General features: G+C 37.3%; 1 protein-coding gene and 1 long non-coding RNA gene across 3 annotated transcripts; one reads left to right on the top strand and one right to left on the bottom strand.

Annotated features, from left to right (window-relative positions):
• Window positions 1-1,064: 1,064 nt before the first annotated feature.
• On the top strand, window positions 1,065-11,688 carry LOC103149861 (synaptotagmin-4). The gene is made up of 5 exons (XM_007569212.2): window positions 1,065-1,293; window positions 4,615-5,618; window positions 8,470-8,641; window positions 10,221-10,387; window positions 10,492-11,688. Exons 1-5 carry the CDS (start codon window positions 1,275-1,277, stop codon window positions 10,639-10,641), a joined length of 1,512 nt encoding a protein of 503 aa, XP_007569274.1. The 5' UTR covers window positions 1,065-1,274; the 3' UTR covers window positions 10,642-11,688.
• LOC107838301 (uncharacterized) lies at window positions 8,574-20,175 on the bottom strand. 2 transcript variants are annotated; one of them, XR_001664367.1, is made up of 3 exons: window positions 20,135-20,175; window positions 19,879-20,045; window positions 8,574-8,660 (listed from the first exon to the last, which is right to left on the bottom strand). It is a non-coding gene; the product is annotated as an uncharacterized LOC107838301 (long non-coding RNA). The 2 variants fall into 2 exon arrangements; XR_001664366.1 differs by lacking the exon at window positions 8,574-8,660 and adding an exon at window positions 10,563-10,647.

Below are 20,175 nucleotides of genomic sequence, written 5' to 3'. Positions count from 1 at the left end.
TTTACTATGCCTGTGGTAATAAGATGTCGTTGTCCTGCTGCCAAGTAAACCTTGATTCCAGTTTCAAATCATTTCAATCTTCCAAAAGTTTTTTTTTTTTTTCAATATAATTACCTTTCATTTACCTATGTTTTTATCTACTCTCACCTACTCTCCAGCATAGGTGAATAAACCCACCATGTTTCACCTTAGAGTGATGTGGAATGTCATTTTTCTCTCTACACAGTGTTTTGCATATAGAGTAAAAAGTTTATTTTTGGTTTCTCTTTTCCCCACATTTATTGTGTTTCCTATCTGGCTTTACATATTACACTTTTTTTTTTAAAATGGCCTCAATTAAAGGCCAGATTTTTGGAGCTCACAAATAGTAGTTGTCCAGTTAACAGATCTTTCCACCTGAGCTGTGAATCTCTGCAGCTCCTCTACAGTAAGTCTTTAATCCTTATCTGATAAATGCTCCTCTTGGCCAGTCAGTCAGTTTAGCTGGACAGCCATATCTTGTATGCAGTTGTGCCATATTTGTTTCTGTTTTAGGTGATGAAGCAGCTCTTTGACAGATGTTCAAAGTTTGGGAAATTAATCAATAGTTTCAGTTTTAGAAGATTACCTATTATAAACTTCTCCACAACTCTATTCTGTTGCTTACTTAACACACGTAGAACATGCTTACTAATTAGGTGACTTGCAATGACAATTGGTTGCATTGAGTACTTAAAAATCACGTGTTCATTTCCTTCCACTTATTATTTTTTCCACTTTGTGTTGCAAAAAGTCAAAATAAAATTAAATGAATTGTGTGGTTGTATGAGTAAGTAGTAGACAGGTAAATGAGTTTGTTTCCGTATTATGGAGGGGGAAGATTATTTTTTAAAAAGCTGAAAAATTTGGTAAGTAAGACGAACAACACACAAAACCAGTTTCACCTATTTACTTATTATAGAGTTTTGTTTTTAACAGCAGATGTGAATTAAACTGAAAATTGACCTGAGTCGTTTTTTTTTTTTTTACAGCGGAATCGATCAGAAGCGCCGTGAAAATAGTCGGACCCGCGCCTCTCTGGCTGCAGTGCGCGTTCCCGACACAGGGGGAACAGATTTTCCCAGAGCTGGGGAAGCTATGGTAGAAGAGTTGTGATATTAAAATGAAAGAAGGTGGGGCTTCTTCGCATCCTTCCGACGCAGGTTCCCTCAGAAGATGAAGCAGCTGCTGGATGGTTGTCAGATCGCTGCGGGATGGTCAGCTCACTCTGACCCAGCTTCCCTCAGACGCTGAAGATGTCGTATTCTCTGGGAGGTAGGATGTGTTTTCCGTGTAAGACTTTGTCACGTGTTACTTTTGTAAAAATCGGATTCTAAAGCATGAAAGGAGACTGTTCCAAATATCTTATCAGGCTCGTTCCCAAGTTCTTGAGTGTGAGAATGAGACGGGGAAAAAAAATCTATGAGTAAATAAATATAAACTGTGTTATTTCTTTAACATAATAGCTGTTGCGACTTCTTAACAATTAATCTCTGAAAGTGACTGAATTGGCACTCCTCTGATTAGACATCACTGTAATGTTCAATGACTGGCCCTGATAATTGTGTTTTTTTTTAACATCACTGATTTATCGCACAAAATTGACAAAAAATACATTTTGCAGGAGAGTGAATATCAGCATCAATATTCCTTAAAAATATTAAAAAAAGATACTTTGTGTTTTTTACTACAAAATCCATGTGTATTGCAAAGTATCTAGGCTACTCTCTATCTGTATTCTGTGTGTGTGAAATCAAATTCTTTGTGCACAAACCTGGTCAATAATGCTGACTCTGAGTCCAGCAGAAAATTGTGTTGTTTGTAGAAGACAACACAAGTTGTCTTGTTTCTTAAGCAATAAGAAATAAGAGTATTTCTTATTGCTTAAGAAATAATTCTCTGTGGTGGTGCAAGAATATAAAGAAACAGGCCTGCATTTTATTTTCAAAACTTGTGCAATTACAACAAATAAGCAACCATTTCCACAACAGAATTGCATATTATGTTTTTAATTTTTTTTACTAAGCAATACAACAGTAGTGAACATCTGAGCCACCTCATGCCAATGGTATTCCTAAAGATTGAAACTGAACTCCAAGAATTGTAATAAACAACAAGAATTTTCTCAAAAACTGAGTTTCAGGGGAATCTATTTGGACTCTCATGCTGGATGAGCCATCCACGATAGATTCAGGCATGAGTTCTGGCTTATTCTCGTCCTGATACAGCTTTTCCTTGAGGAATGATCCTGAGAGCAGAAAAATGATCAGACAGGAGTTCAGCCTTTTACGCTTGAGGCAGAATATGACTCACAATCTGCAAGAAGTCCTGGATTCTGATATGGATGTCTAGGCTGAACAAATGGTGATATAGATGTAAGCCCTCAAATCTTCAACCCGTTTTCCTTTTTGGAAATTCTTAGTTTGTTTTCATTAGTACTAAATTTGGCTGTCACATCAACTAGAGTCATGCTCTTACCATGCCATATAAATCTAATGTAGATCATATAAAATACTCTATAAAGTGAATAAAAACATTGGAGGATTCGATTTTATGACTTGTGTATGGCTGATTGGGATGCTGCCTTTTAACTGTTGCATTTGTCACATAGCTGTTCCTCAGTCTTAACTTTATATCTTTTGTGATCATTCAAATGGAAGGATGGTATTTGATGTTAGCTGGTTAAACTGGAGACATTGTAAGCCTTTCTTCTTTATGGTCATTGCTGGCTGTATGCAGATGATGCAGCTGGTTTACAAGTCCTGGGAGGAGGAAAATCCTGGTGCTCGTCATAAACTTCTACATATTTCTTGTTGTCAGATAATCTGGAAACCTTTGTGTTTTGATTATATGTTTTTATGCATACACTGAAGAAAGAAATGTGAAGCAAAACACCAACAACTAAACAAACAGGTTTACTTGTAGGACTATTTGAACTAAAATGTACTTTGAGAACTTTAGATGCACCACTAGAAACTAAGAACCTCCAGAAGTATTTTTTTTCAGGATTCATTTTATACAGTTAGTTAATCATTTATAATAAAAAAACAGCAAAACAAACTAAGATACTGAATATTCTATTTGCTTTTTAAATGTAAACTAAATGCAAAATCAGTTAGTTTCTCAAGGGTATGTTAAAAATCTTCCTAAATAAAATGATTTCAAATTTGTATTTGTATTATTTTATTATCATTCTAACAGCTAATTTAGACTCAAGCTATTTTTTATCAGTGTGATTCATCGCTTCTCAGTAGATTCATCTCCTAATGGAGGGGAGCCACCAGTTACTCTCTGTGATGGGGCTGCTGGGTCTGTGCTGGGAGAGTTATCGCTCTCTTGATGAATAGTGATCTCATCTTTTATGGATGTTGATTGGTTTCATTCTCAAGAGCTTTTACTGCCTGATGCGATGATCTTTTTATAGGAGGAACACACCTCGGGTTACACCAGCTTATAGTTAATCTTTTTGTCCTTGTGGAGATGTAGCTTAACTTTACTCCTGACAGAGAAAACATTTTAGTATTTGTTGATCTCAGCATGGTCGCTGGCTGATGTGATTTTCACAAAAATCCAATTATGGAGGGTGAGTCATCTTAATACACCCCCACTGTGTGACGTTAAATAACCTCAGCAGCTTATTTGGCTCCGATCTCTTTTAAGTCTAAAAAACAAATTTACAATTACATGCTAATAGAGATGACTGTGAAAACGCGGAAAATCAAGTCAGGGATTGTGATGCAAAACACATCAATGCTATGTTGGTCTTTATTCTTAGTTTTTAAACGTTTTTTTTTTATTTTGACACCTCATGGATGACACAACCATGATTTTGAAAATGTAACCTGAAACTCTACAAAAAAAAATGAATGAATCAAAACAAAAAACAAGCGCAGATGTCTTGCTAGAGTGCCCAGCTATATCATTTTAATTATTTCAACATTTCCTCTTTGATTTCATCAAGCACGCAGATTGCAGACGAAACAAGATAATGGTTTTCAGCAGGATCCTCTTGCAATGGATTCATCTTCATTTGGAGTCAAAGTCTGGAGACGATTTCATTTGTCAGTCTATGATAATCCTAATGCTTGTGTTTCCTTTCCTGCGGCCTTAGTCATAAACAAACAGTTGGCTTTTTATCATGACTGGATTTTCTGTGATATAAATAAGGACTCAATATCAGTGAGAATGCATGAAGGAACTTTCACTTTTTAAGTTCCTTTTTCTTTTTATAAGTGCATTCTCACATATTTAGTTCCTGTTTCTCTTTGTTCTTATTAATATTCAGTGTTCGTACATTATACTGCATTTAACTACTTCTGCTAACTCATATATCAATTCATAATTCAAGTACAGCTTTCTTCTACTTTTCCCTAATTCTTATGCTTTGTTTTGCTCTTTCTTGCATATTTTGCAGCAATCATTCTGCAGATTTGCATTCTCACGGCTGTTTTGCTAGGAACAGCAATTTTTCTAGTATAGGTGTTATGTTTATTTATTAATTGGTGCCAAATAATGTTGCAATACTTTTAACTTGTTAAACCAAAGATACTATTTAGCCTCCTTTATCGTGCCTATTTGTGACTTTTTGTTTTCTAGTCCACCTGCAGGTTGTGCTGGCTGTGGGTCTGGCTGTGCTCTGCTACTGTCTGGTTCTTGGCTGCATCCTTTGCTGTCGCAAACAGAAAAGCCTTTCCTCTGAAGACAAAGAAGCAGCTGTTCTGTCCCCTCATCCCGCTGAGAGTGTGACTGTGACATTAAGTCACTCTCTGTGTACTCAGCCTGTCAAACAGCAGTACGAAGAGCTGGATGGTGATGTGTTGGAGTGCCCTTCTTCTAAAAGTAGATCTTCTCCATCTGAAGATGACGTCAGCACTCTCCCATTCGACAACAGCCCTTCTAGAGCCGCTGAGCTGGCCCAGTCTCCCAGAGCTACTTTCCCAATGCGGCGCCTTAGTACTTCTGCTCTGCCCTGCTCTCCCAGTAAAGCTGTTAGTCACGGCAGGGCTTCCCTGCCCTCCCTCACCAAGCTCAGCTTTGTGTCCAAATCCCGCCGGGTGATAGGCAGACGCAGAACTGTCAGTGGAGAAAGTTATGCTCTCAGTGAGAGCAGTCGGCTTACAGCAGGTGCTCCCAGCGTTAACAGCCAGCAGGGGGAGCCATGTCACCCTCAGTACGGCTCCAACTCCATCTCTGCCTCACCCAAACCAGCTCCTCTCCTGCACTTTTCTCTGCTCTTTAGCTCCAGCTCTGGCACCTTGGTGGTCAACATCCTGGGGCTTTCTGGGGACACTAGAAGGCGTAGTGGGGTATTTGTTCGCGCCAGCCTCCCTCCACTTCACCCCTCGCTCCAGCAGACAGCCCCACGCCGGCGCAGCCTCTGCCCAGACCTGGTCAGCCAGAGCTTTGTGCTGCAGGTGGGCTCTGTGGAGGAGCTCTGCACCTGCACCCTGAGGCTGGCGGTCTACAGCAGGGACTTCTCTGGGCTGAGAGAGGCCGCTCTGGGGGAAGTGGAGTTACCCTGTGAGGAGATTGAGTGGGAGCCTGACTCCAAGACTACCTACACCAAGCAGCTAATCCCAAGCAAAATCAAGCTGAAAAAGGTACATAGAAAAAGAGCTTTAAAAAACTGTCTTAAATGTGTGTTAGAGACAGATACTAAAATTACAAGTTTCTTACATACTGGAAAAAGACAAAATCAGAGTATTTTTGGTCTAGTTTTTGGTGGAAATCTGGGGTAGTCGGAGTTGCTCCCACTTTCCAAGTGGGAAAAACAACTTTGGAGGACATTCCAGTTCATTTTCTGACGAATCAACGAAAAGATGCTGATAGGGATGCTGATATCCTCAAAAAAATAGACTGAATGCTGAAACAAAATTAGATGCAATTTAAAGGTTTTTCCTTTTAACATATTTCTTTTCAATTAAATTGCACAATATAAATATCACATTGTTAGAAATAATCTAACAAAATGATTTATGAAATGATTTATCATGGCCATATTTTTTATACAACAAAAAGCTATAATTTTAACTGATACATTTTAAAAATGTTTGTGAGCTGCTTGCTTTTGTTTACTTTGTGTTGCAGTGAATACATCATGGATTCGCTGAAAAAAAAAAAAAGAAGTCTTCCCAAGGTCTTTGCAAAGTCTTCTCTGCTGCTTTAATGGATAGGGAAAGTTTTCTTGCACCCTGTTAAATAACTTACTTAATCTATGGTCACATACAACATCTAATCAGCTATGCCATTAGCCAGTTTTCCATAGATGTTAGTCATGGGGATTTTGTTGATAGTGACTGCAGAACAAACAGGCCGAGTGAAACAAATTGGATGAGCGCCCACGCAGTGCTCTCTGTGACTCAGCTGCTATGCTGCCAAAAGGCATTAATAACAGCCTTTTGGTGGGGGGTGAGCCTGAGGCTTCAATGGACTGTATTCACTCACGAGCACCACTGTTCTTGTTGGGAAAGCCCATTTCCTGTCCCCTTCCCCTTTATACAATGGCCAGTTATAGATTATTGATTCCATTCCACAGCACCATCATCCACAGTCTCGGTAAGAGCAGCGGCTGAATGTAAACAGGTGGATGTGGGCTGGCTATAGAAGAAGCACGGTTGCTCTGCCTCCTGGAAAATAGAGGAAGAGTGATGTGTAACTTGGTCAAGGCTCTGTGGCTCCAGCTTTGAGGTCTGCCCATTCTGAATATGAACTACTACATCACTTTTGTAATCACTGTAATGTAACCAGTGAGGTTACTGGCAATAATTCATCTACCATTTCTTGCTTTGACATTTTGTTGGAATAAAAGGTTTTGAGATTATGGGCATTTTGAGAAGAGGCCAATCGATGATTATTCATTTCCTGTGTTTGTTTGCATGCTCTCAGTTTTTAATGCGATTGTCCAAAATATCCACAGCAAATGTCATGTTTTTTTCAGTCGGCAGAGAAAAAAATTTGCATTTTTTTTTTTTCAAATTAAACAATCAGTTATTTATCTAAAAAAAAAAAATAAAAAATAAAAAAAAACCTGCTTTCATACAGGCAGATGTACTGTCCACATATAGAGTCACAGTTTTAGCAAAACCACAGTTAGCTTCCAACACAGCTAACAGATCATTGGAAGAATTTTATATGATAGATTATCACAATATGTTGTGTCATATGAATGCAAAAGTTGCTTTTGAAAATTTGCATTTTATTTTATTTTTTTCCATATTTAACTTACACCCTGGAAATGAAATTTCAATCCTCTGGCTACCTCCAAGAATGCAGATAACTGTTTATTTATCTAAAAGTAGGATATGCAGTCAAATTAATTTTCAAGCATCCCACATGCTAAGGTGAGTGGATCTTCAGCAGTACAGTGTTTGCATACTATTGCCTGCATTTATTGTTGGGTCATTGCTCCACTATTTCAGTGACAGCTCTATGTAAATGATGTATCATGTATGTCAGAGTTTTGCAAATTGTTATCTCATGAATAAGTAGTTAATCTCTCTGCTCTAAGCTGATACAAGGTGTGGTGGACCATCCTGTTCTTGGAGAAACCGGTTTCAGCTAGTTCAGAGGGACCACTACTCCTTATCTTTAAATTTCTGTTTTATGTCCGACCCCCACCCCGCTTTCAATAAAGCTAGGCTGATGCAGGGAGGCAAGTTGGAGCTATGACTCTCCCTCTTTGCAAAGGCTGAAGTGATACTACTCTCTGTTTGGTTCTGTACATGTAGAGGTTAAAGAACCTACAACGTATGTGCAAGTTACAGTACTAAATGTGTAGGAGGGCGATGCTATCATCTTTCTATGTTGCTTATATACAAGGCATCTGTTGAGATCAACACACTAAGTGAATTTACATTGACGGTGAAAAGTAAACATGCCCGTGCTGAGTTAAAATTGCTACTTAGAAAGGTGTTGTTCATTTGAGTGACATCATCTGAGGTGAAACGGTAGTGGCAGCGGCAGTGAGCTGAAAAACACTTGTTGAATAAAATCGCCAAGCAATCCCTGTTGGGCTTAAGCTCATTCGTCTGACGGCAGAAAGTGACTCACTGGACTTTTCACAGTTCAAGCTGATCAGAGTTGACATAAAATCAGATGGAAATTATAGTGGGAAGTACACGTCAGTTGTTGCTTTTATCTAAAGTGACTAAGAACATAAACATCTATTATTTTTGATTGGTAGTTAAATGAAAACAAGAAAAATGAAAAAAAGAAAAAGATGGCTATTAGCTTTAAGTAGCTCACAATTTAATGTAAATATGCTTAGAATGGGAAGATTTTATGATTTATGACTTGAATCAGATATTACTGGTCATTTATATATTTTCTGTCGTCAAAAGAATATAAGGTGCATATCTGTAGAGAAAAAAAAAACAATGTTCTTCCTCTCACGAGAGTCATGACATTTTTGTTTTGTTTAACCTATAGATCTTCCCTATTACTTGTCCTCAGAGTTTCAGTTCTCAGGAGACTCTGGGATGCAGGAAAAGCTCAATCTGCGTGCCTCGGACTTTGGGCCAACTGTTCATCTTGCTGCAGTACCAGACCCTGGCTCAGCGAATCAAAGTGATGGTTCGAAAGGCTGATAATTTGGTCAAGTTGACACGAATCCCAGGAACTCCAGGTGAAGATCCACTTCACACCTAAACAAGGAAAAATGCATCTGTCGGGACACTTTAACTGTGTAAATATCCAAATGCTTAGTTACTTTGTAGGGAAGGTTAATGAGAGAAGAAAAAATAAAATAAAATTGACTTGCTTAGTTTAATGAACATACCAGATCTGACCTTTTTGTATATTATCTAATGGCTTGAATAAAGTCCATTGAAAACACAACTGATAGGCCTTTGAGCTTGATAACAGCAAGCTCATAATTATTTGTGCTCTTGACAAATCTGGATTTAAAATTATTTTCATTCACAAAAAAGTTTTTCTCATAGAAAATGTGACAAAGGTCTGTCAAATGATAAAACAATGTGGTATAAATTTTTTAAAAAGGTATTTTAGTGATTTAGCTTTGATAATGAACTTCAAAATTTTAAGGTTGGAAGGCTTCAACATAATATTTTCTCCCAAAGTTTCAAGACATTGAAACTTTGTCAGTTTCAAGGTATTGACATTAATTCCAGTCACAAGGAACATTCACTTTAGAGCTAAATCTGCCTGCATCCCTTTAGATTTGGGTTCATTCCCTTAATTGGTAAAGCTAAGATTAACAATAAAATTAGTCATTCTCCTTCTTAGTCCAGCTGCAGTTAGTTCCTTGTTTGGCGTGTGGCATAATTGAATCAAAAACTGATCAGCCCAGAAGTCATTTCCCCTCCGGTCTATGCCATATCTCGCTGCATCTGATTTTCTGCTGGTTAGGATTGGAGGAAGCAGGAGAATCTGTGCAAAGAAAAAAATGTTTCACAACATATGGACTAGAGCTACGGTGTTTTTCTATGATAGTAAAGTTAATAAGGTTTCTTAAATGGATTATCAACAGTAATTATATATTCCAGGTGATGTTGGAGATATGCAAAAGCGGCAGCTATGAGGAAATAAACAAGTTTGTTTAGATTATGTGAGTGTAGCAACGGAAGATTTCTGTAAATAAACATTCACTGCAAATAATAAGATAAATAATTGCATTTGTTTACTGTCGAAGAAAACTATAGATAGAAACAATGCAATCTAATTTATCTTTTTTAAATAAGTTCCAACATTGAAAACAATATTAAAACAGTTTGTCTGCCTGAAGTAGATGCAATCCTTTGTTTTATACTATGTGAACAATGCAAGGCTAACAAAAAACTAACAATTTTCTTAAATCAACTCAGGAAAAGCACATCTGAAACTATAAGCACATAAAATAATTCCAGTAAAAATAATTTAAGACTCATTAGAAACTGTTGAAACGCTAACAAACTTTTACCAGGCACTTTCATGTGCAACTGAATAAAAGATAAAATGTTCTCTAAGTCGTCACATGGAAATGATGAGCCAATCAGAAGCAAATCTTTGTGACAAGTGCACAGAGGAGGAAATATACCCAATTTGGACTTCCATTTGGAGGAACTAGCTTTTAGCTAGATATAATCCAGCCGGTCGTCTCAAACCGGCAGGTGAAAATAAAATATTTAACTCAAAGGTCAAATTAAAGAGGTGTGTGTCACTAGCAAGCAAAAAAATTGCCTTTTTCTTTCTTTTTTATTTAACAGATCACTATGTTGTCATAAACTTACATCAGGATGGTAAAATAATCGACTCAAAGGAGACCAAAGCAGCCAGTGGACCAAACCCCATCTGGAACGCTCCCTTCCTGTTTGACCTTCCACCTGGTGACATCACCCAGCTGCCACTGACTCTCGAATTCATCGTGATGCAGGTTTGAGTTTTTAGATAAATGAAATGTGTGCTTTAAAATTACACGTTTATCGACGAAAGCTGTGATACTCCATCAAGTCCCTGAATCTGGATTCATTGTTACAGGGCCGTCTCTACACTAAGAACAGTATTCTGGGGCGCGTACTGATTGGCGGCGATACTTCAGATGTAGGACAGGAGCACTGGAGGGAAATCTGCGGTCCAGGACAAACAGAAACCACCCGCTGGCACGCCATCCAGTCAGATGCAGTGTAGGACTAACTATATGTAAAAAGTGTAGGTGGAGCAGAATCACATTTATCTGTGGGACTATAGAAGGTGAAACACTGATCACACTGGGGTGGGAGGAATGATGCGTTTTTCTAATATACCAGTCATCTCACTCCATCACATTAGTGATTATTACTTCACTGTGATTCCTGTAGCATTCTAACAACTTGGATGTACTGTGAAACTTATACTAATGTTGTAGAATTGTTTATTTTGTGCCAAGAAACGACAGATATCAAAGCTTGCTGGACAAAAGGCTAACATGCATGTGTGTAATTTACATCTTTGACAGTTTGTGACTATTTTCTGCCATCTGTAACTGTACCAATATCCCTCTTTCACACTTATATCTATCATTCTGCACAGAGCTGTTAAAATGTAATTGTTATGGTTGGGATGCCTGCTAATTCTTCATCATTTTGTTATTTACCTGGGGACACATTTTGATTATTTTTTTTTTTAATGGGATTGCAAAGAAACCTCGTACTGTTGGGGTCCAAAAAGGTTTTGATAATGGGAATAATTAAAGACACATAATTACAAAGCACACGAAGATCTCTACTCTAAAAGTATCTACAGGTTAAATATTTTACGTTGAAGAAAGGCTCACTGAAAACCAAAATGTCTGACATTGATTGGATTTGTTTCTTAAATATGAATAGCAAAATAATTTACAGCAAACATAAAATAGTAACATAAAAACAGAAAACAAAAGTTGGTCCCAGATTACTTATTGCAAAGATTTATTTTTTTTTAAATAATAAGGAAGGACAGATTTTTATATGTCAGTACTGCAGTGGGCCAACAGGTGTCAGCAGAACCACCTCTCTATCCATTTGGAGAGTCATTAGAATAGAGATGATCCTCGGTTCTTTTTAATGAAATACTTTATCTCAAAGTTTGTGACCAAATGACAACGTTTGAAAGACTCAGGGGATAATTTGGATTTACACTATGTAACATATTAGATGATTGCTAAAGGGGTAAATTTGAAAGCAATGGACATTTTCTGTAAATATACTTTCTGCATGTCAAGAAGTGTTCAAACATCCTGTTATTATCTAGATGTTTAATTTTGCTATTTTTTTGACAAGTTAAAATGAAATAAATATAATTGACAAGAAAGCAAAAGAAACAAGTTACTAATTTATTGTCATTTTATGTAAATCATTGTCCACTTTACTAGGTACACCTCGCTAATGCTAGGTTGGACCTTTTACTGCCTTCAGAACTGCCTTCATTATTCCTGCCAGAGATTTAACAACGAGTCAGAAACATGTCTTAGAGAGTTCATATTCACATGACAGTATCATACAGTTGCTGCAGATTCGTGTGCTGCACATCCATAATGTACATCTCCTGTTCCATTACATCCTTGTATTTGTGTCTTCAAATCTCCATGTTCAGTTAAATTACTTCATTTATGCCTAAGGGAAATAAAATTTTGTCATCACTCATATCATCCCAGTACATTTAAAAATTAGCTGTTTATGGTGATGCTGTGAGGAGAAGGGTCTCTGGTAGCGGTCGGTATTGCAACAAATCTGAATAAGCCACTGACTGAAGAATGTGACAGTCTCATGACTGTCATGTCATACTAACAACTCAATATTTGGTCAGCCGAGATAATATTCCACAGTAACATGTTCTGGATGACACTGTAAATTATTGGCAAACACTGCTAATCCGTCTCATTTGCTTTTGGGATGCTAATCAGCTGTTCTTTGTTGTAAAAACAATGCATTATTGCCAAGGGTACACATTTTAAAAACTGTCTAAAAGCACAAAAATAAGAGAAAAAAACCTTCCAGCTGCACAACATCCAAAACCAGAGGAAACTTTGTCCAAACATTCAATGCTTCAACCAAAAAAAAAAACATAAAAACTAAGAGATGAAGTCTACAAAAGTAAACAATCAGAACTAACTTAATAGAGGTACTCCAGGCTCTGCCAACACGAGTGGTGCAATTTAATTTAATAACTGACGAAACCATATTTAGTTATATCAAACATGTTCTCACTAATGAACACCTCTCTATCCATGGATCATTACACAAAACTGCTGTGGTCTTGGCATGAGGCTGTAAAGCATTTGATGCTAGCATTCCTCCCTGCTTTGACTCCTCAGATGTTCCCACTCTTCTGTGGGAGACAAACTAAATGAGATGTTGGTGATGCCTCTGCAGTCTTTTGTCTGTGTGGTCCTGCAGCGGGGCTGCTGCTACAATCATTTCAGATCACTCCATCATTTGCTCCGAGAATGAACATTAAAGTTTCTCACTGAAAACATCAAAGAAAAGAATGAGAAAGTTTTCTTATTAAAAATGTCATGTCGCGCTTCCTTTAGCAGTTGTTTTGTGTGCCTAACTAAAAGCCACAAATATCATAAATCTGAAATGAAAAAGTTATTCTGTCCCTCAGAAGTTCTGTCTTGAGACAAAGAAAAGAAAAGAAAAGAAAAGTAAAGATCCAATAGGGAATTTAGAAAAAAGCCCGAAGGCTGCATTTACTCTGTTAGACTCAAGAAAATAAACAACATCCAACATCCAGCTATGTCAGGTTCAAATCACAAGAGCAGTCTGTATCTCAGGTCACCACACCATCCACATGAGCTATCTTGATCCACAACTTGTTTATCATCTCACTGAACTCCAAGTATTTACTTATTTATTCAAAATGCACAACATGGTAGGAAAAAATTCATAATTCAGTGGAAGGTTGTGCCAAGGATGGGAAAACTATTGCTATTTTTGAACATTCATTGTTTGCAAATCTGCAGCTTCTCAGCTTTAATAACTTATTCTACTCTATACTGCAGGGCACATAAGTGACTCACTCCTTTGTTTAATTTCTTTTTAGATAGCCTGACATTTTCTGACTGTCAGTGGTTACCTGCTTTCATCTGAAGAGACAGCAGGGTCTTTCTATTCCAGAGAGGGGGGGAACATGTTGTTCTCTGTTGCAATGCACAAAATTGCATGTCAGACTTCTCCAACAATCTTAAGTATTTCTTTTGTTGTTGTTTTTGTTTCATTGCCAAGAGAAAAAGACAAGACATAAAAATGTGTTTGGAAGTTTGTCCAAACTAAACAAAATCTTGGCCATTTGATTTTATTTGCATTCTGTCACATTAAACCCAAAACAACAGCAGCTGTGATAGCTTTGCAGAGTTTAGAGATGTAGAGTCAATTTGTTGCCTTTATTTTTATAGGGATGATAGATTAAAGACAATTGAGTAAAACTAAGCAATTTTCTAATTTGTGTCAGTTTACCACCTAAAAGCCCAATAAAACACTAGAAAGTGTGCATTTCCTATGAAAATTCAAGTGTGAATGCCGAATGCTCAATGCTGAATGCTTTTGGTGATGATGGCAAAAGCGTTTGAAGCCAACTGCTGAAGACTTGCAGAAAGGTAGGAAATAGTCCATGCAGTGTGAAAAACCCACGTAAAAGCCAAAATTAGCAAAAAAGGTAAACCTAGCTAAAATACTAGCATCTATTATGGTTGGACCATTTCAGTTCATTCATTTCATTAAAAAAAAAAAATCTTTTAATCAATGTATTTGTTTCACTTATCACTGTTTTTGCTATAATGGCATAATGGAAATGTTACTAACACTTATTCACTCTGTATGCACCTAAATACTTTCTGAATTGTTTCCATAAATATCTACGTTTATCTTGCGAACTGAAAAGGCAAATATTTTATTCAAGACTAACATTAATCTTTGAATCAGTGTGTACTCATACTGCTTTTGAATGCTGACATCTAGTGGATATCAGAGATATAGCATCTATGGACTGAAACTGAGGTCATATTAAAAAAATCTGATTATGCATCTGAATCTCGTTAGTCAGATTAAAAGTAGCTTTTAAAAACAGTAGCCTTTACGTAGGTATCAAATACACTTTTTTAAGCCCACATTTCTCTCTATCTGTGTGTAATTAGTCCACAGAATGTGTTTCACTTAGTGAAATAAGTTATAAATAAGCTTTTACTTTTTTGAATATGACTATACTTGAGACGCATGACTTTGTCGTTCAGTTAGAGATTGCATCAGCTTGAATCAAAATTGGCTACATCTGGGTGTATGCGTCTCTGTGTAAAAGTTTTTAGACAGAGGAAACTGCTAATAGGCATTTCCAGGTGAGCAAGTAATTATTCACATTTGTTCACTTTTGATTTAAAAGACATAGGGAGGCACATATGCATCACTGTGCCCCCTGCTACTGAAAGGTACAGACCTTTCACTAGCAGGGGGTTTTACTATCGTATTTGTGCGAAGTCTTTTTGAGATGTTTGAGTGTGTGTGAGTGATTAACTTCGCAGTCAGACTCCACATCTGTAGACCACAGCAGACTTAAAGAGGTTCAGAGAACCACAAGCAAAATCAGTCTTCCTTCTTCCCATTATCAGATGTTTCTGTGACTGTGATAAATGGTTGCTCTGTCATCATCTGGCACGTTTTCACCCTCCCTTCTTAATGACTCAGTTTGCTGTCGCCCTTGATACTGCAGCCCTGTCAAAGGTCTCGAGTTCAACTGCGCTGGATCAAATGGCAGCCTGATGAAAGTGGACAGAGTGCAACTAAGTTGACCGAGACCGTGGCTGGCAGGTGGAAGAAACATGTAAACATGTTGGCCAATTTTACTCGCGTGGGATTTTAGTGAACATCCACACATCTTTAACAAGAAGCGGTTGAAGCCGACCTAATATGTGCTAACTCATTCTCTGTTTTTAAAAATAAACTTTGATTAAATTTATGGTTTTCTCTGCACTATTTATGCATAGAAAATAGGAGACAAATGCTTAAGCTTTACTTTTACTTCATCCGTCCACGATCTATTTCTGCTTGTCCTTGCAGGGTGGCGGGGTTGACGCCTACCTCAAGTGGTATCAATAAATTTTAGCATTCATAAGCATCCAGTTTCCATTTTCTTTATGCCAAACATAAAAGCGTATGGACAGTTCTTTGGGGATGTTCCTTAAAACGTAATGTCATTATCATTTTAGTTTAACTTTTAAAAAAAAAAAAACCCTTCAAAAATATAATTTTATAGCCTTTCGACATTTTGACTTCTAAATGTAGAATAGGACGATGGAAAAGGCAACAAATCAGTCATGGGTGACCCCTGCGGTGCAACCTGTGGGACGGCATGGTGCACGGTTACAGCTGCAGAAATATTCCACAACAGCTGGACTCAGTGTGTTTCTCTGCTCGCAGCGTAAACAATGGGCCAGGCAGCACATAATCAAAAGCACATGAGATTCTTTCACCCAAAGCTATTGTTGTGTTTTCTGACAAGCCCATCAGCGTGAAACACATTATCGAACCTCAAAGAATCTTGTGAGATTTTGAGAACAATGTGAAAGGGTGACTTTAGTGGCGTTTCCACCCCAGAGAATATCAGATGCTTTGAAGACAACATTTCAATATATATATATATATATATATATATATATATATATATATATATATATATATATATAAAAACCAAACACATAGTGGGCATTTACAGAAGAAATACAAGGGAACACCAGAGTGTGACTACAAAGTATTTAGAAAACATTATTTGGGCAGATATCCTCAGACATGTTTGCTTGTGTTTAACATCAACGTTGTTCTAAGCAATTCACAAGCCTTTGAACCTTTTAACGTTACTGTCGTGCAGACCCGGTTCATTTGGCTGCCTTAAGCCCAGATGCTTTGTGGCGCCCCTCCTCCCTGAAAATAAACAATAGTTGAGTATTTGTCAGCAAGTTTCTCTTTAGCTGGTTGTAAAAAATTAGGGCTCACAACAGATTTTAAGTGGAATTAATTAGACGAAACAAAGAAAGTACAATGAATTAAACGTAACAATGGGGAGTGTTATGCAGAACTAGATCTCCTCTTTTAAGGTGATTATGACTTATTTTCTCCTCTCTCCTTTTTTCTTTGCTGTTTTCCCATTTATTTGTTTTATGGAAATCCATAAAAACATCAAAAGATTGGACTTTACAGAGGAAACTGACAGCCAGCATGTAGGAGAATGACCATGTGGACAATTTTATCTGATCTCTTATTATCCATCCATTTTATTTACACCCTTGTCCCTTGGTGGGGTCAGGAGGGTTGCTGGTGCCCATCTCCAGCCAATGTTCTGGGTGAGGTACACCCTGGACAATTTGCCAGTCTGTTGCAGGGCAACACAGAGACAAACAACCATGCATACACACACTCACACCTAGGGGCAATTTGGAGAGGCCAATTAACCTGACATGTTTTTGGACTGTGGGAGGAAACTGGAGTACCTGGAGAAAACCCATGCATGCACAGGGAGAACATGCAAACTCCATGCAGAAAGACCAGGGCTGGGAATTGAACCCAGAACCTTCTTGCTGCAAGGCAACAGCTCTACCAACTGCACCACTGTGCAGCCCCTGATCTCTTATTATTAATCACAAATCTTTAACTATATGTTTGGTCACCTCTGAAAACAATGTGGTACATCAAATTTTACTAATTCTTATCACAATAAAAATGTGATATAAAAGTTTTGCATGCCACCATTTTTTTATTTGTGACATAAATGAAAACCATGTATTGCTTTTCCTTAAAAATATATGCAAAATGTTGTGTTTGTTCTTATTCCTATAACAAAACCTAAGGCTTTGAAACAACATTTTTTCACATTGTTTGTCAAGTGCAATTATTATATTTTAGAATAAACTTTTAGCCTAAAGGAAATACAAATTACAACAATAGATTTTTCAACTCCTCTTTGTTGGAGTAAATATGCTGTATCTGCAGCTTGTTTGATTAATATATTGTTTCCAAGCTGCTGAATTAAGGCAAACAGCCTGCTGTATATATTTACTCAACACTCTGACTCTGCAGACCTTGTCGACTCTGTGTCACTTCATCTCTGCTCGACTGCCAGAGGACAGAAGCAAACAAACAGGCCCAAACCTTTAAAACAGGTCAGATGATTATGTGACAATGATGTTAAAGGAAACATTTCAAGTTAGATGGGAGCATTATGTGTTGATTTGGGAGCAGAAAATAAAAGCTCTAGATTTGAGGTCTTCTAACAAAACAGTTCCAGTCTGCGGGAAACAGATATTTTATGATGCAGAGTCCCCCGGTGATACTTTGAATTTAAATTAGAATCATAACTTTAAAGGGTTTGTGCAGTTTGACCGCAATATGTTTTTAATTTGAAGCATTTGTTCAAACCTGTGACAGGTTTTCGGCCTTCCAAATTAATGTAAAACACGCAAAGGCTGAATTTCAAAGACAGAAAACTGGATGCCTTGCAAAGATTTTCATACCATTTAAGCTTTTTCATATTTCCAGGACAACCTTCCATTGTTTTAAAACATGTTGGAAAGGGCTGAATGTTTAAGGTTGTTATCCTTCAAAAATATGAACCTCCAAAGCAGTTTAAAGATTCACTGTAAAAGAAAAGAGAAGCATCCCAACAGCTCCCATTACAGCTGCTGTTCTTTTAGGGTTTGTCTCGACCAGCTTTGCACATCTGGTGACTAAAATTTGTGCCCATCTTCTTTGCAACATCACATTAGATGGAGAGTGTTTTGAAAAGCAGTTTCCAGATCTTGCCAAAGATTCTTGGTTGGGTTTAGGTTTGACTGGGCCATTCTAACACTAATATATTTTATTGTATCCCCTGAAGCTTCTGTCCCAGTCTCAGGTCTTCTGCAGACTCCATCAGGTTTTCTTCCCAGATTGCCCTGTATTTGGCTCCAACCATCTCTGACCATCGCCCCCTTTCCTGCAGGAGAAAAAGCACTCCCAGAGCATGATGCTGCCAACACCATATTTGACAGTTGGGGTTGGTTCAGAATGGTGCGCAGTGCATGTTCTTTTGAATTCAAAGACAGTTGAAAACAATTCTTTAAAAAAGTGTTCTTGCTAAGTTTTCTGGCATTTAGGGAACATAAATAATTTTGGTATTTCTGACCAAGAGAGGTTTGGTCAGATTTTGTCTTCTTAGTCAGTGTTTGTAAATATCTGGTTTCAAATGCAGTATTTCTTCCACTTCATTATTTTTGCACTAGTTTTGACTTGGTTTATCACATAAAATCCCAATAAAACACCCTAAAAGTTTGTGGTTGTATCAAACAGTGTGTGAGAAAGTTCAAGATGCTTTAATCACAGTGAACTGCTCTGCTAACCAAGTTAGCCAGTGACTATTACCATAACAAAGAGCAACATCACAGGAGAAGGATGACATAACATACAGGTCTGTTGAACACAGAAGCACAAATTTTTAACCACATGCACCCTCCATTTTTATCAGAAACTATGTTTATGTTGGAAACTTCACACAACAGCAATCCACACTTGATCATTTTTATCTCAATTTTGCTGACCGGATCATTTTTCTCTTGTTTGTTTGACAAAAGCATGACCTTTTAGTGGTGCTAAATTTAAGTTGGAGTTAAAACAGGGACACAAACAACCACTGATATGAGAAACTGCTATTTTTAAAACCCGGTTACTTGCCAAAGCACAGTTTTAAATCAATAAAATGAGCTTTATAAGCCATGTGGTGCTTACCTGCACATATTTGGAATGCAGTTGAAAATGGACACATTTTCCTGATTTGAATCCAAGCTAATTAGCATTGTTACAAAGAGTGAGCCTTAAAAACAGATCCAGACATTTGCCAACAGTAAAACCAGCCACCTGGAGACTAACTGACTGGACTTTTTGTTTTAAATACACATTAATTCAGATTAAACAGTAACCAGTCAGTATTTTTATTGTTATAGTAATAATTAATGTTTATTACCAGCCTACTTTCTCTTGTTTATTTTTGAAGATGTGTAATAAACTTCATAGTTTGATTAATTTTAAATAGTGGTATTCCCAAATATGTTTTATGAGATTAACTCAACAAAACTATCGTTAATATGAACTGATACGATCTGGTAACTGATTCTAATTAAGCTTAAAGTGTTTATAATGACAAAGCTGATGTTCACTGCCATATAAATGAGTAACAAATACAGAAAGTATGAGTACAGGAAACAGTTTAAAAACACACAATTATTTCCTAATAGAGTTTTATGGTCATTATCATAAAATCTTTTTTAGTGTAAGAGAATTTGAGGTTGGTTGGGAGTTTTCTCCTTTCTCACTTCAAAGACATGAGTCATAAAGCAAGTCCTGTTGTAATACAGACTGTGTCTTTTGGGTTTTATCAGCTAAAAGTTACCTTCTCAGCTCTGTTTCCCTGCAGCAGACCGACTGTCGCTCCTCGTCTTATGGTTTTGATTAAGAAAATTGAATGGTTTTAATCTATCCCAAACTTGTTTGCTAATGACACAACTTCCTTGTTACTTGCATTCCTCGTTTTAATGTGATGACGGCATTTGCAGAGAACTGTGGAAACAGCCAGAGAACAGAACTAAACATTTGCATGTTGTCGTGGCCTGCACATCATGTCCCATTCTGCTCCTGCTTAATTTTACCTTTCTGATTTTATGTTTCCTCCGATTATCCAACTGCCAAT

Source organism: Poecilia formosa, unplaced genomic scaffold, assembly GCF_000485575.1.
Source record: "Poecilia formosa unplaced genomic scaffold, Poecilia_formosa-5.1.2 Scaffold238, whole genome shotgun sequence".
Classification (NCBI taxonomy): domain Eukaryota; kingdom Metazoa; phylum Chordata; class Actinopteri; order Cyprinodontiformes; family Poeciliidae; genus Poecilia; species Poecilia formosa.
The sequence above is the reverse complement of the archived record's forward strand: the minus strand, read 5'-3'. Positions and strand labels throughout refer to the sequence as shown.

Bases quoted from the DNA above. Each gene is read 5' to 3' on its own strand.
- LOC103149861 (XM_007569212.2), top strand. The intron at 5,619-8,469 runs GTACATAGAAAA...ACTTGTCCTCAG, and splicing joins GCAAAATCAAGCTGAAAAAG to AGTTTCAGTTCTCAGGAGAC. The intron at 10,388-10,491 runs GTTTGAGTTTTT...TCATTGTTACAG, and splicing joins TCGAATTCATCGTGATGCAG to GGCCGTCTCTACACTAAGAA.